The 25,792-nt window shown below is 32.6% G+C and overlaps 2 protein-coding genes and 4 non-coding genes across 6 annotated transcripts; 3 read left to right on the forward strand and 3 right to left on the reverse strand.

The window, feature by feature from the left end:
* Window positions 1-3,096: 3,096 nt before the first annotated feature.
* Y102F5A.1 (RGS domain-containing protein) lies at window positions 3,097-6,152 on the reverse strand (the record flags this gene model as incomplete). The annotated part of the gene is made up of 9 exons (NM_001375148.1): window positions 3,097-3,163; window positions 3,469-3,626; window positions 3,681-3,781; window positions 4,371-4,459; window positions 4,502-4,777; window positions 4,821-4,916; window positions 5,178-5,392; window positions 5,440-5,577; window positions 6,093-6,152. The coding sequence occupies 9 exons, from the start codon at window positions 6,150-6,152 to the stop codon at window positions 3,097-3,099; spliced, it is 1,200 nt and encodes a 399-aa protein (NP_001361810.1).
* A 6,971-nt stretch (window positions 6,153-13,123) lies between these two features.
* On the reverse strand, window positions 13,124-13,221 carry mir-239.2. The gene has a single exon (NR_002416.2). It is a non-coding gene; the product is annotated as a pre-microRNA mir-239.2 (primary transcript).
* Window positions 13,222-13,431: 210 nt separating this feature from the next.
* Window positions 13,432-13,567, reverse strand: C34E11.9. The gene has a single exon (NR_072182.1). It is a non-coding gene; the product is annotated as an Unclassified non-coding RNA C34E11.9 (non-coding RNA).
* A 369-nt stretch (window positions 13,568-13,936) lies between these two features.
* C34E11.20 lies at window positions 13,937-14,106 on the forward strand. The gene has a single exon (NR_102213.1). It is a non-coding gene; the product is annotated as a small nucleolar RNA C34E11.20 (small nucleolar RNA).
* Window positions 14,107-14,266: 160 nt separating this feature from the next.
* Window positions 14,267-14,364, forward strand: mir-239.1. The gene has a single exon (NR_002415.2). It is a non-coding gene; the product is annotated as a pre-microRNA mir-239.1 (primary transcript).
* Window positions 14,365-20,326: 5,962 nt separating this feature from the next.
* On the forward strand, window positions 20,327-25,478 carry rsd-3 (ENTH domain-containing protein). The gene is made up of 10 exons (NM_077572.8): window positions 20,327-20,444; window positions 21,286-21,402; window positions 21,447-21,537; window positions 22,116-22,254; window positions 22,303-22,613; window positions 22,899-23,079; window positions 23,358-23,458; window positions 23,503-23,592; window positions 23,658-23,870; window positions 24,981-25,478. Exons 1-10 carry the CDS (start codon window positions 20,350-20,352, stop codon window positions 25,092-25,094), a joined length of 1,452 nt encoding a protein of 483 aa, NP_509973.1. The 5' UTR covers window positions 20,327-20,349; the 3' UTR covers window positions 25,095-25,478.
* Window positions 25,479-25,792: the final 314 nt, after the last annotated feature.

A 25,792-nucleotide genomic window follows, 5' to 3' on the forward strand; every position in this document is an offset into this window, starting at 1 on the left:
TTGATTTTTTTTTTGATAATCATTTCGATACTATTCGAGGCTTTAAAAAAAAATTCTGGTGGAATGGCGCCAAAATTATTAGACAGTGTTGACAAAATATTACGATACCAAAAAGCATTCGATGATACTGACGACGTATTGGAAATTGATAATCACGAGTGAGATTTTTACAATGACAACGAAGGAGCTATATGCACGCAGGTAAGACCAGAAAAAGATGCGGTATCATCTCTTTCTACGAACTTCTACAATTTTTCAAAGCGTACACCAGTTCACTAACCCTATCATCTTCGAAGCCTTTCTCAAAAATGGAACAGTGTGGAATTGATATTTAAAAAAAGTAATAGGGATCTACGCCAACAGAACCATTTAGTTTAGATAAACTTTTTCAAACAAACAGTACTCAGAAACATGCAAGCTACACTGAAAAAAGCAACGGTCGGCCAAACCGGAGAGACGAGTTGGGGACCGGCCGCCCACTGCAGATAAATGTGTTCGAATGAATTGGTTGGCACAGATAGAGTCAGAGAAACCAGAGTCTGGTATGGTACGAGGACTCAATTTCTAGCGACCAATAATTGGGATGAAAAACGCGTACCTATTCTCTAAGCCGCGTATCTAAGAATTCCTGAATAAATCACTAGTTCGAATCCAAAAATTGCAGTGAATTCACTCATTGGAAAAAATAATTCGTGTCAAATTATATCAGTTTTATAAAACCTTTAGTATTAACTATGATATACAGTTTTCATTGTGATTCCGAATACCGACTTCCCGTTTAAATGTGAAGCAGAATAAGTGATTTTGATGATTGAAACCACTTTTATGACGGTTGATCATTTAAAATTTTGGAAGTTGACCAAAAAAAATTCTACATATAACGCTATCGTATTTTTGATCGCACCATAGGACCGGTTAATAGTAGCTTCCAATACGTATCAGGGCCCCTTAATTTAAATTAACTTTCTATTAATTTTAATTTAATTTAACACTAAGAATTTGAAAACCATTTTTGTTACGTTGAGAAATGACACAGAAAACTTTTTTTTGCCAGAGAAAGTTATACTAAATATTAAGAAACATACCGTTGCATATGACCCCCACACAACAGAATGTTGGGGAGGAAACTAGCACGAGCTTTTCTCCAATGAGAATGTTATCGGTAAAATAAACGGAAAGAACACATATGGCAACTACAAATGGCAAGGTCACTCTGAACATAACTCTCTGCGGTTTCATAAGTGAAAGCTTTCTTTTGAACAACAGATGTTATTTTCACGTTTTTGAGGTATCCGAAAATAACTACCGTATTTTCTTTCATAGTCTTGCACCCCTACGGACAAATTGAACACTACTCTTGCATGCAACACTAATAGAGGAAATACGGTAAATTTTTATATACAGTTTTCCAGTATTGGTTTTTCTATGACTGATTTGGACCAGCCGACGGGGTTTACAGACTGTGCCGGCAAGCTGGCAGTTCCTGGCGTAGTTAATTTTGCCTGAGACGTCCTAGACGTTTTGTATAGGTACATACTTTACAATTCTGAATAATTATAGTTTAAAAAATCTTTAAAAAAGTTTTTATATGGCACTGATCACTTTACCAAAGCTATGCATCACTTTAAGATTAGTGAGAAAGCTTTTAATAACATTTTCACTATTATTATTGCAATTCTATTCACAAATTAGTTTGGAAAAGAATTCCTGATCCATACAAAACACTTCATTGCATTAAAAAACACTTTATTGCAAAAAAAAGAAACACATTATTTTCGACAATCACAAGGTCCTATGCACATGGACAACGAGGAGTACGGTAGACGTGACATAGGTTTTTCTGTTAAAAGTGTGAATGGAAAGGGAAAAACAAACAGAAATGTTTTTCTTCTGTAAGAAGAAATGTCATGATGTAAGAGGGATGTGCATAGAGAGTGAAGAAAATTGTGAATCAATTTTGAAGGAAACAAAACAGGACAATTCATAATATTACCAAATTAAGTAATACAAATAAGCCACTCGAACGCAGAAGAGAATGTTACACTATGCTTGTATAACAACCATTTAAGGGCTTAAAAATAAAAAATTCCAATCCCTTAACAATAGATTTGGTTTTGAATTTGAGAAGTTTTTTTTAAAGTTAAAAATAAAACGAAGTAACGAAAGAGGTAGTGAGCTAGGGCTGGTAAACGCGCGACTAATGCCGCTAGGACACTGTTCTTGCAGGGCACTTTCCGGTCTGACTAGGGAATACATAATCTACTAAGTGGCGTTTTAGAACATACGTAGTGGCCTAATACAAGTAAGTTGCAATGGAAACTGCGACCTCACTTCGTACGATGCTCTGAGTATGTCGACCTCTTTGTGTGAAGAAAGTTTGTCTGTAAGAGTGCTTCAGAATTATGGTGATTCAAGAAAAGTGAGTTATTTTTTTGAAAATATATCATCCAAATATGGTGATAAAGACGATACCTATGAAAAAGAACTAAATTAACAATTTTTTAGCGTTTTTTTTGTTGAATTTAATGTTTATGGGAGAGTGCGTGTTTTTTCCCTTCGCTTTGTTGTTTATGAAACCCGGTCGGTCGGAAAACGATACAAAGGGTCAGCAATAACTTTGCACATTAAAATGGTTGAAATCGCAATAAGCACACGTATTAAAATTGTAATTAATTGCACCGTTCACAATACCATGGGAAAGTTATTTTTTAGAACAAAGAAAAAAAAAGATGAATGAATGACTGAATGACTAGCCTTTTTTAAATTTTGGGAAGTATCTCTATTTCATAAAAAGAAAATGTTCTTCTCTTATATCCCAAAATTGAATCTCTCTGTGAATATCTTCACTTTTTATACTGTTATCACCAGTTTCTAAATTTATATTTTATCAATATCATTTATTCAAAGCATGCAAAACTATGTGATTTTTTGAAACAAACTAGCAAAATTATACGAATGTTTTTGTGAATGAAAAAGTTAAAGGGGATGGCAATTCAATAAAAATCTCAGCATCGTAAAATTGAAGTTATAAGTTTTGACATAAAATGAATACTTTGAAAAAATAAAAATTGTTATAAATGAACAATAAAATGGGAATCATTTAATTTTTTGTGTGCTTGAAATTGAACATAGTGGATTTGTGAGTTTCATTCTTCTTGAACAGCTGCAAATTTTTATTATTAGTTTATTGTATAACTGTGTGTTTTACCATGTTTCACGTTACTGTTAGTATTACGTATGCATGATATACTTTAAAATATTAAACAACACACTATATAATATAATCAAGATAGTTTATAACCATAGCTATCATTTTTCTTTTGCAATTCTCCACGACCATTTGAATAACTTTTCAAACTTTCAACTCGTTGCATGTATACCAAATAATTTTTTGCATATTTTTCCATTTGAACTTTGTTCACTTAAAATAGGCTCTGAAATAGTGTTTCCTATAACTTGAAAAATTACATACATTTTGTGATAATTTGAAGAACATGAGATGGAATGAAATGATGGTACTCAAAACTGGCAAAGCGGCGAGTGTGTAGAGGTTTGCTGATGTCTTCAATTAGCCATTTTGAAATGGTTGCATCTTTGGCGCCCATGTCTTGCCAACCCCGAATATACTGAAAATAGAAAATGTAGAAAAGTTGAAATATACCAGTTTAAAACTGAATCACATGTTGTATCAAGAGAAGACGTTGCCGGATTTTGATTTCCACTAATGTTGCTTTATCTTCATCAGTAACTCGGCACCATTCACTTGCTTTGAGAAGTCGTTCTGAATTTTAAAACATGTAAAACATGTAAAACATGTGTATGAAGCACATGCAAACTTGCTGGACATTTTTATCGGATAAATTAAAAAATATTAGTTTTAACTATAACTGGGCTAGTTATATCCTAAATAATAACCTATGACTTCAAGCTAGAATATACCATGAAAACCCTTTTCAAAAACTGTTTTTTTTTCTCAAAAAATATGTTTGTTCTGTTCGGTGAACTGAACTCTTCCCTATTTGTTGGCAAAAAATCTTAACAAAAAACCGATAAATAATTAGAGGAGAAGTCAGATCCATAAAAATGAATGCTGGCCGAAAAATAATTTGCAATCGATTTTTCTCCATGTTCCCCACATCAGATTATTTTTTCCTGGTTCTATATAATACTCAAACGAGTTCTTTGTATCGGAAAAAATAATACCCAAAAACGTTTCAAAGTTTTAGAAAATTTCCAAAATTTTGCTTCATTTGAGTTTGTGAGATATTTCGAGCGCTATTAATATTTAAAATTAGAAAAAAATTGTAATTCGTTTTAAGACCTTGCACGATGACATTCTAAATTAGACTTTTTCACAGCCCGATCCTTACCATGTCTTTTACGCTTTGCTATTGATTTCTTTTGAGCTTCGCTTTCTTTGAGAATGGGTGTATCAACAGTCCCGTGTTTTCGTTGAAGTCTAAAAGAAAAACACTCAATTCGAGAAAATATACTCGCTTACCCGTCGTCTGCCATTTTCTTGTTGGAAGCCTCTCCGAACAAAGATGGAAAATAGTTTGTTTTTGACAGTTTAGGTTTAGGAAGCTCAGTGGAGTTCAAATGAAAGGCCGAAGAGGACTTTTCCATTTCCCAAGTGCAAAGAGTATCACCATTATACTCGTGTTCTTTCATATACTCTTGTTCGAGAAGATCAGTGAGAGGAAATAGAAGAGCAGATGCAGAACGACGAAGTGGCGGTCCAATAACCGATGTCAGAAGGTTGTTGGACGATGGTTGGCTGTAAACTGTAAATGCAAAAACCTTTAGTTGAATAACAATACCAATTAAGAGCTGCATCGGCCATTTCTAGTTTTGACATTCCCAGACGCTTCGCAGCTTTACCACTCACGGGTTGGACAACTGGTGATGGTGCTTTTCTGTAACAGCTACATATATGAAGTTGATTAGAATTTAGAAAAGAATAGGTTTAGGATTTGATTATAAAACTTAAAAAGTAATAATATACATAGAGTTGCCTCATTATATCTACATTTACTCATTGTTTGTAAAGACAAAGTTTGAAAAGTTTAATTACGACATCAAATCTTTTGAAAAATGAAGATAAATTACGAAAATCTCTTCATAAAAGATTTTTCGACTTAAAAGCAATTTTTTTAAACTGTTTAAAAAAAACTCACTCAGCCTTTGAAAGTTTTTGGAGAGCCATCAAACTCAGAAACTCTTTCTCTTCTACAGTTTTGCATCCAAGGCAGTATATTTGATTTGGCGCTTTTCCGAGTCTTCTCAGTGCATTTCTATCTTTTTCTGGTTTACTAAACCATTCAATAATGTCTGTCATTAATGCGCATTTCTTATGGTCTTCCGTGTTGTCAATATGAACTCGCATTGGAAACTGAAATTACTGAAATTTAAAAAAGGGAAGGCAATTAATCAACTGACATCATGATAGGTATCAAAAAAATTGTGCCACTCAAAAATTTGTACTTCTTGGTCGTTGGGAGCCATGTAAAATATGCGGTAAAGATAGTGAACCATCTTGGTGTCATCCAGTGGCTGAGAGTTCCATCCAAACTTTAACTAAAATCTTTGACAGGTAAGTGTTAATGTAAAAGTAAATTTTTTTTTCCTTATACCTGAGAAATTGATAACATATGGGTTGCCAATTTTACAAATTTTTGCTGTATACACTCAATATCTTAGGAATACTGGTGTAATTATATAACAGAGGTGCTGAATCTAATAGAGACAACGTTTGGAAGTGTACTAAAATTCCTAAATAAAAGCGGATTCATCATAAAAATCTTATTATCCATTATCATCATTATTAGGAGTATTCAAAAAGTTTCATCGGTAATTATATTTTGAAAAAGATTAGTGTTTTATCAGTTAAAAGAGTAGTAACGTTTCACGTGGTTCACTTGAATCTCATAATGAAATTCATGTGCCTCAACATGTTTCAATCAGTTTGCTGCTAAATCTTTTTTCTTGTATTTTAGTTGGATACCTTGAAATGCAATTAATATTATTTTCAATTGTTTTACTTTTGAGACTTACCTTAAAATGTAGTCAAAATGGTACTTCGTTACGCTCACCTTTTCAAAAAATGCTATTCTGAAGACTGCTGCTCTTTCACAAATTTCTTTCGTGTCCATTGGTTGATCAATTTCAATTAGCTCCAAACTTTGTTCCGGGAAAGAATTGAATGCACCCAGTTTGAATTACTTTGTTCTGAGTTATGATTTTAGAAAACGATTACTGACATTTTTCTTTGAAATTACAGATTATTCGAAGATTGAAGTAAATATTATGATTGAATTTATGAAACCAAATTTCTCAACAAAAAAAATTCTGAAATTGGAATGTTGAAGGCTTCGTGCAAAAAGAATACCCTATAATTGTAAGGAACTAAATTTTCAAAAACAAACAAAAAACAAATTGTAGGGTGCTATTGAAATTTCGGCCATGGAAATTTTTCCGAGATACAAATAAACGAAATAAAATCTCTACGCCAATCAGGAAAGCGGTGGGCAAAATTGACTAACGTCATGTTTTATATGGTAATTCTGCATCAATCTTCAGTGTCTAAATTTGTATTTATTTTGACGTGGCGTTTTAATTTTGTCGAAAAAGAACAGAGTCGTTGAAAAAAATTCAAAATTTATTTTTGAATATTCCAAATTATTGTTTACAAAATATTCGTTATGTTTCCAAACATTTATTGTAGGCCGTTTTATCTTCAAAATGGGGTGTTGCTGTGTTTCTGTTTCTAGAAGCAAGTTCCGGCTTAAATATTTTTCTTGTTCTCGCATCCTTTTCACTTTTAATTGGAAGTTGTTTGCTTCTTTTTTTGCTTAATTCAGTAAAAAATTTAGTGATACAATAAAATTTTGAGAAATAACACGTTCAAAAAATTTAGTTTTGCCGATCGTCAGAAAAGTATTCCAAAAAATTTTGTTCTTGATTTTTTTCATACAATGTAAATCTAAATCAGTTCTAAGCAATTTTAGCATACATATGAACATTCATTTTGTCAAAATGAAAATAACAACTTTTTTTGGTGGTTCTTTTCCTGATAATTAGTTTGAATCATTTGTCATGTTGGCTTTTTCTACAACCATTTGGATTTCAATAAAACGTACAAAATTTTGACTTGTATGAGAATAAGAACCTCGAACCTAATGGAAAGTAAACAAAAAAAAAAGATTTGAGAAATATTCTGATCGCCATAGTAAAAAACGACATTGCGTGTCGGAAATGTAGAAGTAATTATTTTATCAACTTTTATTATACATACTTAGACTACAAAACTAACTGGAATAGTAAAAATTATAAAATATAGGATCAGAGAGCATAAAAAATGGATACATGTATAGATATAAACTTGCCAATGAAAAACAACGGCATGCAGAATGTTATCAAATACTCTGAAGATTTCCAGTCTGTGTCTGTTTTAGCAATCGTTGTCTCCAATGAATTGAGAAACGTATATTTGTACGAACATGTGTAGGAACTTGTGAAAATGTAAATTTCTATTGAACTTATTTCCAAATTTGTAGGAACACAACAAACCATTCACCTAAAAATATGACTCTAACCATTCACCTAAAAATATGACTCTAACCATTCACCTAAAATAATGACTCTAACCATTCACCTAAAAATATGACTCTAACCATTCACCTAAAATAATGACTCTAACCATTCACCTAAAATAATGACTCTAACCATTCACCTAAAATAATGACTCTAACCATTCACCTAAAATAATGACTCTAACCATTCACCTAAAATTATGACTCTAACCATTCACCTAAAATAATGACTCTAACCATTCACCTAAAATTATGACTCTAACCATTCACCTAAAATAATGACTCTAACCATTCACCTAAAATAATGACTCTAACCATTCACCTAAAATAATGACTCTAACCATTCACCTAAAATAATGACTCTAACCATTCACCTAAAATTATGACTCTAACCATTCACCTAAAATTATGACTCTAACCATTCACCTAAAATTATGACTCTAACCATTCACCTAAAATTATGACTCTAACCATTCACCTAAAATAATGACTCTAACCATTCACCTAAAATAATGACTCTGACCATTCACCTAAAATAATGACTCTAACCATTCACCTAAAATAATGACTCTAACCATTCACCTAAAATAATGACTCTAACCATTCACCTAAAATTATGACTCTAACCATTCACCTAAAATTATGACTCTAACCATTCACCTAAAATTATGACTCTAACCATTCACCTAAAATTATGACTCTAACCATTCACCTAAAATAATGACTCTAACCATTCACCTAAAATAATGACTCTAACCATTCACCTAAAATAATGACTCTAACCATTCACCTAAAATTATGACTCTAACCATTCACCTAAAATTATGACTCTAACCATTCACCTAAAAATATGACTCTAACCATTCACCTAAAAATATGACTCTAACCATTCACCTAAAAATATGACTCTAACCATTCACCTAAAATAATGACTCTAACCATTCACCTAAAATAATGACTCTAACCATTCACCTAAAATAATGACTCTAACCATTCACCTAAAATAATGACTCTAACCATTCACCTAAAATAATGACTCTAACCATTCACCTAAAATAATGACTCTAACCATTCACCTAAAATTATGACTCTAACCATTCACCTAAAATAATGACTCTAACCATTCACCTAAAATAATGACTCTAACCATTCACCTAAAAATATGACTCTAACCATTCACCTAAAATAATGACTCTAACCATTCACCTAAAATAATGACTCTAACCATTCACCTAAAATAATGACTCTAACCATTCACCTAAAATAATGACTCTAACCATTCACCTAAAATAATGACTCTAACCATTCACCTAAAATAATGACTCTAACCATTCACCTAAAAATATGACTCTAACCATTCACCTAAAAATATGACTCTAACCATTCACCTAAAAATATGACTCTAACCATTCACCTAAAATAATGACTCTAACCATTCACCTAAAATAATGACTCTAACCATTCACCTAAAATAATGACTCTAACCATTCACCTAAAAATATGACTCTAACCATTCACCTAAAATAATGACTCTAACCATTCACCTAAAATAATGACTCTAACCATTCACCTAAAATAATGACTCTAACCATTCACCTAAAAAAATGACTCTAACCATTCACCTAAAAATATGACTCTAACCATTCACCTAAAAAAATGACTCTAACCATTCACCTAAAATAATGACTCTAACCATTCACCTAAAATAATGACTCTAACCATTCACCTAAAAATATGACTCTAACCATTCACCTAAATAAAGTTAGACCATTAGATGAATTTATAAAGTTAGACCATTAGATGAATTTATAAAGTTAGACCATTAGATGAATTCCCAAAGTTAGACCATTAGATGAATTTATAAAGTTAGACCATTAAATGAATTTATAAAGTTACACCATTAGATGAATTTCTAAAGTTAGACCATTAGATGAATTTATAAAGTTAGACCATTAGATGAATTCCCAAAGTTAGACCATTAGATGAATTTATAAAGTTAGACCATTAGATGAATTTCTAAAGTTAGACCATTAGATGAATTTATAAAGTTAGACCATTAGATGAATTTCTAAAGTTAGACAATTAGATGAATTCCCAAAGTTAGACCATTAGATGAATTTATAAAGTTAGACCATTAGATGAATTTATAAAGTTAGACCATTAGATGAATTCCCAAAGTTAGACATTAGATGAATTTATAAAGTTCGACCATTAGATGAATTTCTAAAGTTAGACGTTAAATGAATTTTATAAGTCAGACCATTAGATGAATTTATAAAGTTAGACATTAGATGATTTATAAAGTCGGAACATTAGATGATTCCTACAGTTGGACATTAGATGAATTTTATAAAGTTAGACCATTAGATGAATTCCCAAAGTTAGACCATTAGATGAATTTATAAAGTTCGACCATTAGATGAATTTCTAAAGTTAGACCGTTAAATGAATTTATAAAGTTAGACCATTAAATGAATTTATAAAGTTAGACCATTAGATGAATTTATAAAGTTAGACCATTAGATGAATTCCCAAAGTTAGACCATTAGATGAATTTATAAAGTTCGACCATTAGATGAATTTCTAAAGTTAGACCGTTAAATGAATTTATAAAGTTAGACCATTAAATGAATTTATAAAGTTAGACCATTAGATGAATTTATAAAGTTAGACCATTAGATGAATTTATAAAGTTAGACCATTAGATGAATTCCCAAAGTTAGACCATTAGATGAATTTATAAAGTTAGACCATTAGATGAATTTCTAAAGTTAGACCATTAGATGAATTCCCAAAGTTAGACCATTAGATGAATTTATAAAGTTAGACCATTAGATGAATTTATAAAGTTAGACCATTAGATGAATTCCCAAAGTTAGACCATTAGATGAATTTATAAAGTTCGACCATTAGATGAATTTCTAAAGTTAGACCGTTAAATGAATTTATAAAGTTAGACCATTAAATGAATTTATAAAGTTAGACCATTAGATGAATTTATAAAGTTAGACCATTAGATGAATTTATAAAGTTAGACCATTAGATGAATTTATAAAGTTAGACCATTAGATGAATTCCCAAAGTTAGACCATTAGATGAATTTCTAAAGTTAGACCATTAGATGAATTTATAAAGTAAGACCATTAGATGAATTTATAAAGTTAGACCATTAGATGAATTCCCAAAGTTAGACCATTAGATGAATTTATAAAGTTAGACCATTAGATGAATTTCTAAAGTTAGACCATTAGATGAATTTATAAAGTTAGACCATTAGATGAATTTCTAAAGTTAGACCATTAGATGAATTCCCAAAGTTAGACCATTAGATGAATTTATAAAGTTAGACCATTAGATGAATTTATAAAGTTAGACCATTAGATGAATTCCCAAAGTTAGACCATTAGATGAATTTATAAAGTTCGACCATTAGATGAATTTCTAAAGTTAGACCGTTAAATGAATTTATAAAGTTAGACCATTAGATGAATTTATAAAGTTAGACCATTAGATGAATTTATAAAGTTAGACCATTAGATGAATTCCCAAAGTTAGACCATTAGATGAATTTATAAAGTTAGACCATTAAATGAATTTATAAAGTTACACCATTAGATGAATTCCCAAAGTTAGACCAATAAATGAATTTATAAAGTTAGACCATTAGATGAATTTATAAAGTTAGACCATTAGATGAATTTATAAAGTTAGACCATTAGATGAATTTCTAAAGTTAGACCATTAGATGAATTAATAAAGTTAGACCATTAGATGAATTTCCAAAGTTAGACCATTAGTTGTCTCGAAGTTGTCCCAAAGTTGTCACGAAGTTGTCACGAAGTTGTCACAAAGTTGTCACGAAGTTGTCACTAAGTTGTCTCGAAGTTGTCACGAAGTTGTCACGAAGTTGTCTCGAAGTTGTCACGAAGTTGTCACGAAGTTGTCACGAAGTTGTCTCGATGTTGTCTCGATGTTGTCACGAAGTTGTCTCGATGTTGTCACGAAGTTGTGTTGTCTTTATCGAACCGCGTTGTTGAACTGTTGCATGAATCATGATTTCATTTGGACTAGCTTGTTAAGTTCTTCGTTCTATGTTAATTCCCGCTATTTTAGTTGTATGTATCCCAATGAATGATTTGAAGAAAATCTATATTTTTGAACAACTCAACATTGAAGTCGTCATAACACATTATATTTCACATGATATGTTGGTACTCTTCCTCAGTATGAGGTTTTTGTTTAATGCTGACTAACTTATTCAAAATCGATTCGAAAACTATTTTTACAGTTTTGCATGACGTCATGTTTGTGTGTCTTTTTGTGCGATTTGATGTCTATTTGAACAGTTTATGTATGTCTCTGCAAATATTATTTTTTTTCTAATTTCCGTGATGATTCATTTTTCAAATTTGAAGTAAATTGGACAATAACAATATAAATTAAAACATTCAATTTATAGAACGTTTTGTTTCAAAACCCTGAATGTTTCAAAATTCAGGATAATTATTGAAACGTGTATTTTAAAGGTGGAGTAGCACCAGTGGGGATTTTGTCAAAATGCACTTATAATGATCCAAAACAACCGAATATCATAATAAAACTTTCCAAAAAATTTTAGATTTTTCATAGTTTCCGGTCAAAGTTTTTTCAAATTGCCGAACTTTTGAAAAATACGAGCTTTTGAGGAAATTTAAAGAATTGTCGCATGTTTCGACCCCTACAATGTTTTAATAAAAATAATTTAAACAAAATTAAAACATAAAAAATGTCGAAAAAAAGTTTATTTTTGGTCGACTTCCAAAATTATGAGTGGCAAAAACTTAGTAATTGCCACTTTTTTACAGTAAATAAAAATGTTCGAAAGTTGTTATATATTATGATATTTGGCCATTTTGGGACCAAAGGGGAGTTTTTAACAGTTTCGCCACTGGCGCTACTCCACCGTTAAGTGTGTTCTTTTTTAAAAGAAAGGTGTATGCTTAATCATGCGTTCGTCTTCTTCCTCACTTTTTTAACCTGTCATCTTTATTGACTCATGATTCCCTCATTCCCTCCTTTACTTTCACCAATGACATCATACTCTTGATATTTGTGTCTTCTTGCCACTGTACCTGTTTGCATGTGAATGAATGTCTATGACTGTATGATGATGGGTGTGGTGTAGAACAATGTTCATCATCTTCAGAAAAAGTGCACCAAGTCTAGTATATTTTAATTGTAATCAGAGACATATCCAATTTATAAAAATGTATTTCTAACGTTTTTTGCAAGTACATTCAATTCTGAACTGTATTTCAATCTGGTAATCGTCGCAATTTGAAAACCATGTTTGATGCTGTTTCATTGAAACACAAGTTACATCGAAACACTACATTGACCAGCACAGAATATGAACTTTTACACACGCCAACTCGAAACATGGTTTTGGACTTTGTTACACTTCGACAAATGCAGATCCTGAAATCCTCAAATGTGCAGGTTATATGCAGTCAAAATTAAAATACAATAACATCAATGTGACGTTCTCATTGAGATAAAAGCAACTTGCCATTTTTGCACACCACAAAAGTGCTGAGCCTCAACTTAAATGACCAGTACTTTTGTGTAGTACAAAAATTGCATCTGTCGCTGTAACTTTTCAGAATAATAAGGTTTCAACAGGAGAAGTGAATGTGAGAAGTTGACTGAAGAATGGTGTGCATTCGTTCGCTTTTATATTTTTCACCAGTGTGTTGAAATATTTTATCGTAAACTTCTGGAAGGTGGCATTGTTTTCTCTGGGTCTCTGTAAGGATTTCATCACACACATGTCTCGCCCATCCTTTTCCTCACTCTTGCCACTTCTTTCAGTCGCTTCCTAAGCAATTTTACAGCAATGTGACTTCTGAGTCATGGGCCCCGGCGGTCGGGTGACAACTTCGAAACAAAATCTGCGCTTCTTCATCTTCCGCATTATTTTGGCCGGAACAACAGATAGTGTGCGTTATGCTGATAACCGAATACACATACACAATTCGACGCCCTCACTACGCTGACGAGGCTTATGGAAGTGGAATGGGAGAATGGGAAAGGAATGAAGGGGGAGAGAGAGGGCGGAATGGTGAATCAAAATCAACCAATTCCGATTGAAAAGTTGAAACTCTTCTGGCTCTGCTGGCTGACTTTCCACCGGCAGGAAAAAAATGAAACGAGATAGAGAAAAAGAACAGTGGAAGAGTAGGTATCGAGGAGAGATGTAGAGATAGAGATAGCAATATTGTCACGGAGAGTGTGTTGGTGGGTGGAGCGAAAATGAGTCATGGAAAGGGCAGTATAAAAGGAACCCTAGGACGTTCACTACCTTACTTCTTGGGAGTCGAAAGATTTCGAAATGACAAAATTGCGAAATCGGGCTACTTGAGTCCGAGTCCTCATATTTCATGATCACAAGTTCTCGAGTTTCAGGAATACACTCTGTAATATTCTACATTTTCAGAACTTCAGAATAAATTATGTGTCCCGAAAAGCTTGTATTGTAGTCTTATCAATGAGCACCCCCCCCCCCCCCCTTGACATAATTATTTCTCCCATGTCCCTCAACTATTCAACTAATATTATTGCCGTCATGTTTACAGTTTATTAAGCGGTGAGTTTTTTTGAAATGTTATTTCGCTTGTCACTCAGTCAAATAACTCTACACGTTTGCAATTTTTGTACTACACATAGGTACTGGACAATTTTCAAAATATATCCAGTGTCTAGTCTAGTGCAAACATTGCTCGGTGTTGTTTGAAAAATAAGCTACTTTGTTTTAAACACAAACTTCATTTGTTGATTGTGGAAAATATGATTGCATTTCTGATTTTTTTTTCTTATTCAATAAACCAACCGTCTTATATTTCTCAGTGTTTCAGTTTTTATGCAGTGTTGCAGAAGTATGATCTGGTCACACAGACACAAAGTGCGAAAGAAAGACACAAAACATTGTTCTTTCCCACTTCACAATGTATTTATGCTTTTGTATTCGATACACAGAGACTGTCAAAAATGATACTAACAAAAAATCTAGCTATCTGAAAATTATTATAATCAACTTAACTGATCATCAGCTGACTAGTAAACTACGGGTCATCTGATGGAACACGCGACGTCATTTTTTTGATGGTAGAAGTGTTCGAGAAGTTTCCCTTACATTGAAGACGGTTGCATTAGGAGAGCACAGATTCTTATCTTATCAAATAATGACATTTTAAGCATAAACACATAATCAATTCAAAAATTGTCGACCAAAAAAATCTTGCTATAGTTAAATATTCAATTTTTAACGGATTTATCAAACAAATCAAACAAATCTGTTTTGCAATAAATTGTTAAGTTATTTGTTAAATACTAACTGTGTGTTACGGATTTTTATGGCACACCCAGATAAAATACCAATGAGTGGAGAATAGTTTACTTCACACTACCATTTCATTATCAGAGCAAGTATAACAGCTTTCATGGGAAAATGTCATCATCACCAACTCAATGGATTTCATCACATATACTCATGCAATTGAACAATACAAACATTTGCCTCTTTTTTTCCAAATGCTCGTTTTTATTAACTTTCCTTTCATTGTGACGAGTTTAATACAAAATGCGACGTTTTGGTTGATTGTTATTGAAACTGATCATGTGGGAGGATGTGTGCATCTGTATGAAATCTGAAATGAATTTTTTCAAATGTGAATTAAAACCATCTCATATGTCAGCTTACGGTTTGAATAAAATTTAATACTTGGAATTCTTAAATGGAGTTTCTGAATGACAGATGATAAAGACTGTTTTCAATAATAAGACGTTATAATTTTCTCAAACGTTTTCTCGTTCAGCCATCTGCGACAAAACAACTAACTACAATTTTTGCTTCTTTTGCAATTGACCTTAAATAATATCAAAATAAGAATTACCTATCTAGATTTCTTAAAAATGTTCACCAATTTCTATGATGGTATGGTGAAAACATGGTGAAAACAATTAAAGTAAACTAACATCTTCAACTATTGCAAATTCTGCGTTTTGCAAAAAAAAAATTGGTTTTTCATCAAGAATGATCGCAACTAATTTCCGACCACGAAACAAGCGCTAAATTCGAATTTTCAAAGATTTGAGCTGAATGTAGATATCACAAAAATGTTTAAATGACAAAAAAGATTTTCGATACGACGCCCTTATTAAAGTTTGTATGTTAACAGTTTTATGTTGTTTTTTTTGCTTAAATTTGATCCGTAGCACATTATGCTTTTGACTTGAACTTGAAGCAGCATATTTCATATTGTTGTAGATTGTATTAATGAAACAGTCCAACGTGATAGCAAACGAAAAAGCTACCTAGTTTTTTTTTTCATTTTTGGTTAAAAAATATTATTGAGCATCAGTACACATTAAAAAATGCGTCTTCTCAGACGTTTTCTTGTTTTTTAATATTAAAAAAACATGTACGAAAGTATAGCCTCCACAATGAAAAAAAACTGTTACTTCAACTAACTACATTGTTGATTACAAATTGAAAACAAATCAACGTCAGTTCATTTGGCGAATCAAAAAGAAGAAATGTGATTTGATTCAAAAAATGACGAGAAAAGTGAAAAATCTATTAGGTCAGTATGAACTATCAATTTTATCGTTGACATCATTGTGAAAAGTAGTCTTTAGTGAACTTTTTTTCAGTGATTTCTGGGTTATTTGATGCTTTGGTTGTTAGAGTTCACAGACAAATCACAGATTTTATAACTCTGTCTAAACTTTAGAAAGTTTACATCAAAATTCACAGTATAGCCGAAATGGATGAATGCGTTTAATAGTACGATGAAAAATGATCTCGGCCACAAAACTGTTGAAGATCTATTCCGACACAAAATTCTACGATCTGGGATAACATTGAAATTGTTTATTTGCAAAGTGGAACAGAAATTTAGGTTATTTTTCGAATGATCAAGCATCAATTTGCAATCAATATTTTTTCCAACTAATTATCAAAAATCAGCAAATTAGAAGAAATACAACAAACAAATAATCGTCATGTAACCACAAAAAATATAAAGTGTTATTAATTTATTCAATTTTTTATTCAGATATGAGTGAACGAAAAATTTACCCAGATACCAGGTGCATGCCCAGATACAAAAAAACAGTTCCAGAAGTTTTTTCAAAAATTTTTTTTGACCATAACTTTGGCTGCAGAAAAAATTCAGATTTTTTTCAAAAAAATATAAAATGAAATTTTTTGAAATTTTTTGTGGAGATCTAGTCTAAACATAAGCTTTCAAATGACATACGTCTCGATTCACAATCCGTGACTAGACTGGCCTATTTTCTTTGTAAATTGCACTAAAAATACATTTTTATTGACAGCAGACTGAAACTTTCTAAACAATCAACTTTAAATGTTTATAAATAGATATCAAATGAAATTTTGATCAGAATAAAAAACTAATAGATTTTAATATTTTTAGTACTTGTGTCGTAATTTAACCCCAAAATGTTTTTAATGTTCTAAGAAAATTAATACGTTATTTCTTGTCACTTGTCAAGCTCAGACACAATGACTTCTAAGCCTAATAATGAAAATGATATTAAAAAGTTATTCACGTGTTAACTATTGTATGTGCTTATTGATTTACGTTATTTTGGTTTGAACTATCACCAGCTATTTTTGGAGCACATATACTACACAAGTATGTTTTCAATAGCTTCAATGAATACCTGAAAATATTCCAGTTTTATATGTCAAAAATTTTGATGTTTCAAGTATTAAAACTTTTATCGTAAATTTCGTTGCTTCCAAGATTTCTTCTTTCGCGTTTTCTTCTGATTTATCAAAAGCCTTGTTTGGCCTATTTTAACAAAACTTAATTCTATGTTATATAATTATTTTCAAGTACGCCTCTTAGTTTTCAGACGATTCTTTCAGCCGCACAAGCCCATTTTTTATTTTTGTTTTTCTACTCAGATCAGAAGTTTATCCAGGAATCTCAATACACGTTAGATTTTATGATTCGTGGTTTCATTCACCCTCGTACAAATCAGATTAAAGGTGGGGTACCGAAATTTGAGACTTTACTTTTTTAGACCGAAAATGGCCCAAAACTACCGAATTTCGTAATGAGACGTTCTGAAAATTTTTCAAAAAAAAAGTTATGGCCACTCAAAGTTTTGGATGGGGACGCAAATATGATACAATTTTGCGTCCCCCTTGGCCAAAAAACATCTCAATCGACGAAACAACGCGTAATAAAATGCCAAAACAGGCATGATAATCAAATAAAAATTAAGTTCCAATCGTTGCGACACCGATAAGTTGCCAAAATTTGAGATTTTAGCTGAAATAAGGCCGTTTTTTCCAAAACTTTAAGTGGCCATAACTTTTTTTTGAAAAATTTTCAGAACGTCTCATTACGAAATTCGGTAGTTGTGGGTCATTTTGGGTCTAAAAAAGCAAAGTCTCAAATTTCGGTACCCCACCTTTAAGAGTAAAAATGTTTGATTTGCTTGAAATTTACAAAAAGAGGCTACAAAGGCGTGCCTTCTTTAAATTATAAAGGATGACTCATACATTTTGAATAGGTGGCTAATGTCCATTGGAAACAATTTTTTTTAAATACAATTTCTGAAACTAATTCAAAAACTTTTATTCTGTGAACATCGGTTTTGATGTACGAAAACATGCACGCATCATTTATAAATGTTGGATGTTTAAATATCGCCTATTAATGGAAAAATTATTTTTTTTTACAGCTTTGCAAAAAGCTGTACACGTTTCTCTCGACTCGACATATGTATCTCGACTTTTGGCTGATTTTTCTCAAGTGTTTTATTTATTTATCATAAGGACACTTTTAATAGCGTACAGTAAATTTAACGATCTTGGAAACAATCCTATTTAGCTTCTTTTTTTTTGCTTCATGATTGCCTGTTTCTGTATTTTTCATCGTTCACCTTTCAGTTCTTTTAATTTGAATTTGATTTGTTTAACTTGATAATTTCTTTGTGGTTAAACCTTTATCGTCAAATCCACAAACATATAAAAATTGATTTAAATCTGATAAATAATTGATTTTACAGATTTTAATTTTTATAAAATTTTACAAAAAGAGAAAATGCAAAAATTGACTTCACAATGTAGTTGGCTATTTCGAGCCAACACTTTCCCTCACACAAAAGTTCTCACATCCTACGCAAAGATAACTTAATAACCTAGGTATTACCCACTCAGTTATTATTTCCTATTTCTCCGTATTCAGAGCTTCTCAGCCATCTTTTGTATTCAAATTGATGCAGTTTTCTTAAGAAAACAACTGGTTTGATGACGTTAATGAATTTGAGTTTTTGCAGTAGAAAACATTTTCTAAATTTTTTAGTTACGTGTATTTATATAATAAACAGTCTGATAGTCTTCAACAGAAATCGGGAACAAAGTTGTTAAAGATACCTTTAAAATTTTGAGACAATAAAAAAAGTTCAAAAGTTGCAAATATTGGCGGATAAGTTCCTGGAGGGCAAAGTTGGCGCCTGAGTTTATAAAGTTGGTAGAAAGTAGCAGCGAGTTGTTGAGTTGCTAGCCGGTGAACTTTTTAAGAAAATCTGAAACACTTTCGCATGTTTGAACCGCTACAATATTAAGATATGTATTTTTTGAACATAAATAGAACATAACACATGAAGAAAAATGTATTTATCTACATCTTTCAAAAATTGGCGAAAACTGAGTTTTTCTCATATTGTGACTCGAAATAAAACATTTCCAAAAGTGGTATTATTATATTCGGTCATTTTTACACCTTATGAATGTTTTTAATTATTTCCCCACTGGCCGTACTTCACCTCTTATTCGTTATTGTTTTTAATTGTTATATATATTATTAATTTTATTATTAACAACTTTTACAGTGAAGAAATAATTTTGATTTTATCATTATTAATTATAATCAATTGCGGCAAGACGTGGTATAGAGAAAAATATGATAAGTGTTCAAAACCATTTTCCTATCAAGACAAGTTTTTTTTTCAAAATACTACAAACTATTTTCTAGAAGTCGAAAATAATTAACCTAGATGCGGAGCAATTGAGCGAACAATTGAAATTGTATAACTTCAAACTTAATGTTCGATTTTTCTATAGTTACCACGTGTGAGTGTAAAAGATAGTGTTATAATAAAACAAACTATATTTCCAAGATTTTCTTGGAAGTATCAAAAACTCTAAGAAAAGTAGCGGATTTATTATTCATTATCCATCTTTTCATAATTTCAAACTTTTTCCCTTTTAAAAAACCGCTCAAAAATCTCTGCGCTTTCCGTTCTATTTCCCCGAGGCACACTTGCGCCTATCGTGTTGGCAATGTCTGCATCTCTTCCATTGCCGTTCTCTCTCACACACTGCTTCGGTCTTTGCCGGGCACGTCTTTTTCTACTTCGTGTCGTCCCACACACTCTCGACGATCACCGCCGGTTTATATTATTCGATATATACATAGAAATGCGCTCCTTTTTTCTCTAACTCTCTTTCTCTTTCGTTTCGCGCAACCGAACGCCAGGCCTCCCGGCTGCTGTGACGTTGCATTTATTGATTTCTGTGCGGGAGGAAAGACGGTTTCCAACGAACAAAGACTACGCATAGACAGGCTGTTTCTTTCATTCTCAATTTTTATATTTTCGAATTTCTATTATTTTTTGAAGTTCATAACAGTTAAATTATACGACTCTTTTTTCAGTTAGCTCAACGGGTCAGCGCAAGATGTCGGACTTGCTAGCCGGAATAACCACATCTATCAAGAGCACAGCAAATGCAATCACAAAAAACGAGTATGTCCGGAAGGTCACTGAGTCAATGTGAGTTTTTCAATCTAAAATTTTAAAAAATGACTGGGGTGATCACTACCCATTAGCAAAATTAGGCTTGATCACTTTTTTGAGAGCTGACAAAACTGTGGAGATTTGAAATGAAATTTGACATCAAATTCGTGCATATTAAAGGCTGTTGTAGAAATGCTTTGCAATAATCCGTAGATATTGTGATATAAATTCAAATCCCAATGGATTTTTTTCATAAAGAGAAAAAAAAACATCATAGCTTCAAAATCATTAAACCTTTTCAATAATTGTTAGTCATTAAAGCAACAGGTACTGCCTATTTGTCTGAAATTTGAAAAAAACTAACTAAAAACATAAAAGAAACATTATGGCAAAAATGTTTCATGAAGAAATCGGGTGTTATTAAAATAATTCAAGATAAGAATGAGATTTCATTTTTCACCTGCAAGTAAAACTTTATATTTTTCACGAAAATTCATTCCAAACCGCATAAACTTTTCACTTGCATTTTCAGTAGGTTTTTTTCTCTTCAGTACAGTTTTTTTTTTCATATTTTTAAAAAACTATTATACTTTAAAAAAATTGAAGCCTGTTAGGCATTACGCTTAGGTTGTCTTCGTGTAGTTTTCATATCGGTAAAAATCCTTCCAATTTTCAAATTTCAAAAACCACTATTTTCTTTTACCATAAGGTGAAAAGCCATAGCATTCACACACCCACATATGACACAGGAAATTGGCTGCGATTTTCAACATAGCTTGAATGTGAAAAAAAAGGAAAAATAAAAATGGAGCTAGCATTTATTTGAAAATTTCTACAAAAAACTATGAAACACAAAATGTTAAATGTTCGGTTTCAGGAACGACGCTATTATGAATTATCCCAAGGCGATGATGGACGTTCGAGAAGCCACCAATGAAGATCCATGGGGACCAACTGGACCACAAATGAAGAAAATTTGCGAGTATACACGATCGTTAGTTACTAATATAGTAACGTCGGTCATGTGTTTTTTTGCAGGAGATATATGGAGGATTTCTACAATGTCTACACGCCGCTCTTCCAAAGAATGCTGGAAAACAATAAGGATGCATGGAGACGTGTCTATAAGGTGCTGAGAAAGAGCATATAAAGTTTTGTTATTGAAACAATATATTCCGAGCAAAAAATTTCAAACCAAGCAGCTAACTGATAAAATAATTGTTGGAGTCATTTCTCAGCGATCTATCAAAATTATGTCCCTATGAAACCGCAAAATCAAACTTGGTATATTCTCAGTAGTTTCCTGTTAAAGTCTGAAAATACTCTTACCTTTTCAAAATTTTTTCAATTGAATGTATAAATACAAAACACATGCTGTAAGTAGTTGGAAAAAAGCTTTAGATATATCCAAAAGGACTGAGAAGCAAATATTTTCGGCCAACATGCGAAACTGATTATTTCAGCTTGATAATCCTTGGAATAAAAAATCGACATAGGGGAATGTTCGTTAGATTTGAAACTAATTGTTATTTTTGTTTTAAAAAGTTCAAGTAGTATCTCAAATAGCTTATGAGAGTTAGCCATTTGCAGTAGAAAATTTGAAGAGATCAAAAACATCTTAATTTTTTGGCAAAATTCACAGACAAGCAGTGGTGTCCAAGCGAACATCTTGAATACTACTAACTGAATATAGATGTTTTTTTTCAGAGTCTCATCCTTCTCGACTACTTGCTAAAAAACGGAAGTGAACGATTTGTGCAAGAAGCTCGTGAAAAAGCATATGAACTTCGACGTCTTGAAAGCTACAAATACATTGATGAAAAGGGAAAAGATCAAGGCATTAACAGTGAGTTTCACACACTTTAATAAATATAAATTTAATATTTTCTTTCAGTCCGTCATCGTGTCAAGCAAATCTTAGAAATGATGAACGACGACGAGCTTCTTCAGGCTGAACGACAAAAGGCAAATTCTGATGACAAGTCGAAATACCGCGGTTTTGATCAATATGATATGAAAATGAGTGGATCTTCTTTTAAATCGTCCAACTCTGGCTATGACAACAAATGGGACAAAGAAGACTCTTTTTCGTCATCGGTGACAAAGAAATATGATGATCAATACAAGAGCAAGGAAGTATCTAATTTTTCCTTCTCCTCTAATGTCAATCGCTCGCCATCTCCAGAACTAGGCTTTGTAGATGATGTAAGTATTCAAATATTTTAAAGTAGCTTTCCCAATTGAAGTGGACGTGTTCAGACTGTTTAAAAAAGAAAATATTCTGATCCACCACATATTCGATAGACGCATGCTCTCATTCGGCGCACAATCTTCACATTCAGGGCACATTGATCGTAGTTTTTTATCCAGTCGCTAGCCTTTAGGTAAACTCTGCGCGAGCAGCCTTATAAAATCCCCTGTAACTTTGCAAAAAAGCTATCATGTCTGTTTCCATCTGTAATCTCGTATTTCATCTCTATATTTTTTCAGTCTAAAAAGAAAGACGACGATGATGGTTTCGGGGACTTTGTCAGTTCTCGCTCTTCCCAGCCAGCGGCTACAAACAAATCTAAACCAAATCCTTCTAAGAGCTTCTTCGATGATCCAATCCCGGCAATTCCACCACCATCAGGAGCACCATCAAACTATGTTGCCCCGCCACTATCACCAGGTACTATCACAAAATTAGAGTTTCTGTAACAGTATTAACTTTTCCATTAGTTATTTGAAAGTATTAATTTGTTGGAAGCGTTTATTCACAAAAGATAAGAGAAAAAAAACGAAGAAAACTATTGAGAAATTAGTTTACCACCACAAATTTTGTGTCTGCCGTCTCCCTGCGACTGCGTCTATTGACTACTTTGTCTTTCCCTCTTTGTGTAGTAACCCGTGTGGCCGCGTGGCCTAATGGATAAGGCACCAGTGCTAACTACAAAATTAATCTTTCAGTCTCCAAAAATGCACCAAGAAACATGGATCTTCTTTTTGATGTGTCTGCTCCAACACCAGCTGCTCCCCAGAACAATGGGGCACCAATCGACCTGTTTGGAGTGCGTACAAAGTGTAATAGCGTGTTTATAAATTGTTGTTACAGAAGCTAGATGCTCCCGTAGTCAATGCAGCCCCTGCAGTTGCGCCATCAAATGGAGGACTTGATTTGTTTGCTTTTGGAGCAGCTCCGATGGTGAGTTGAATAATAAATGCCCAACTGAATTTTTTCTTTTGTTATTAATATTTTTGTAATTTCAGGCTCAATCTATTCCAATGGCAACTCCAGTAGCCGCGCCAATAAACACTGCCTCAAATGGATCATTCAATGGATTTGATTTTGGATCTTCTTTCGGATCAACTAACAATTCTACACCATCATATGGTGGCGCTGCACCTTTACAGCCGATGTCTGGATTGTCACAGCCGCAGGCTCAGCCAGCTCAGTCAAATCTAGGAGGCCCATCCCCAAAAGTTTGTAACCTTTTTTATCTTAAAATTAAAAACAAATTTAGTGGGCACGGATTAAAGTGCATTAAAATAACATTAAAAGTTGAACATCACCAGTGAGAGAGAATGTTTAAAATCAGCCATGTGGTGCTAACGCTGCCAAATATCAGTGATACACTTCAAATAAATGTTGAAGTATTTGCATACCGTATATCCTCTATTAGTATGGCATGCGAAACTAATTTTCGGACACCTAATTTGATGCAAAACTAATTTTCAAACAGGTTTTTTCTCATGTTTCCCATTAAGTTATGGCAAATATCACCAATTTCAGTAACACCTTGTGAACCAAAATGGACGAATTTTAAGGCTGATACGCAAAAACTGTCCGAGTTGTACTCATATTTTGCCAATTTTGACTTGTTATACCAAGTCTGTAAGAATTTTCCTGATTTGTAAAACGATTTTATAATGCAAATTTTGAATTCCTAAAAATAGGGAACAAATGAAGGGGTGCAAAACTATTAGAGGTGCAAAACTAATAGAGAGTGCAAAACTATTAGAGGTGCAAAACTAATAGAGAGTGCAAAACTATTAGAGGTGCAAAACTAATAGAGATGCAAAACTAATAGAGAATATACGGTATCCTAATTTTGGAAATCGATCAGAATATTTTTCTCTACAAGTATTAATGGCTGTGCGACAACAGAGATTTTCGGCCACCGGCAGTTGCCGAAGTTACCGAACGGTAACATTTTCGGCAATTGGCAACTATCGGTTGCCAAAATTTTGGCAACTTTTCGGCAACCGGCAATTTGGTTGCCGCACAGCCCTGGTACTCAGTTGCAAAATTTCTGGAAAAGTCTTTTGACGAAAATCTGAAAATGTCTTTCGAGGTTTTTGGAAAATGCCATAATTGACTTGAAACATCATAAAATTCGTAAAGTTTTAAATTTTTATATTCGGCGAAGTTGACCCTTCTAAACATACTTTTTGTTCAAAACTCAGACCAAGCAATATCTTTATCTACATAACTTGGCTTTTGAGAGTTTCCAGCTCAGTTTCAATATTGATGTAGATTTTTGAGCAAACATGTAATTACTTATTAGGAATAATTAAATTAATTTATTACAGATTGGAAACTCGTTTGCCGGACTCGACCAGTTCATGTCTTTGTCGTTGGGATCCACAAACTCGAATGCACCAAAAGCAAAAACACTTAACCAAATGATGGGTGGCAACAATTAGTGACCCTATCAATGTTCAAGTTACTTTCTGCATTCCAACCTTCTCTCACTTTCTTTTTTCTGTTTTCTTTTTCTATCATCGAAATTCGGTACCAGTAATTTTATTTTTGTGACTTTTTCAAGCCGACGTGCCTTTTCCAACCGACTGTGTTACATTATCCAAAAATCCCTCACATCACATTTCTAAATATTCTTAATTTTTGTATGGTTCCTTAAACTCTACCCCGCATGTTTCATGAACTTGTGATATCAATTTCCTGTCCAACAAGTAGTGTCGTTCTCATATTCGGTATAATTTCCGTAGAAATGGTCATTGGAATTAACCTCTGTAAGGTTTCGTTTTTTATAATACATCTTTGTGATTTGAAATAAATGCATCTGGGTTCTTAAGGAATTTTCAGTAACAAAATTTGATTGAGGGTTTGGGATTGAATATCGGAGACATTTTTTTCAGAAGAACATCATCCAATTTTGTACAGTACAGAAGAACACCAAAACGGAACAATCATACTGGAGACAAAAAAACATAAGACAAATTTTAGGGTGTTCCCTTTCATTGCCCTGATTTGTATTCCACAGTGCTTGTGGATTAGATAGTTTCGATCGGAAACCTGTTACTACGGTATTTTTAAAAATCAACATTGGATATTTAGATGAGCTCTTAGCAAAATAAAGCGGAAGAAAAAAACATAAAAAATC

This window comes from Caenorhabditis elegans, chromosome X (assembly GCF_000002985.6).
Source record: "Caenorhabditis elegans chromosome X".
NCBI classification, from domain to species: domain Eukaryota; kingdom Metazoa; phylum Nematoda; class Chromadorea; order Rhabditida; family Rhabditidae; genus Caenorhabditis; species Caenorhabditis elegans.

Coding starts and splice junctions, on each gene's coding strand:
- rsd-3 (NM_077572.8), top strand. CDS start 20,350: ATGTCGGACTTGCTAGCCGGAATAACCACATCTATCAAGAGCACAGCA. Junction 20,445..21,285: donor CGGAAGGTCACTGAGTCAAT/GTGAGTTTTTCA, acceptor GTTCGGTTTCAG/GAACGACGCTATTATGAATT. Junction 23,871..24,980: donor TAGGAGGCCCATCCCCAAAA/GTTTGTAACCTT, acceptor AATTTATTACAG/ATTGGAAACTCGTTTGCCGG.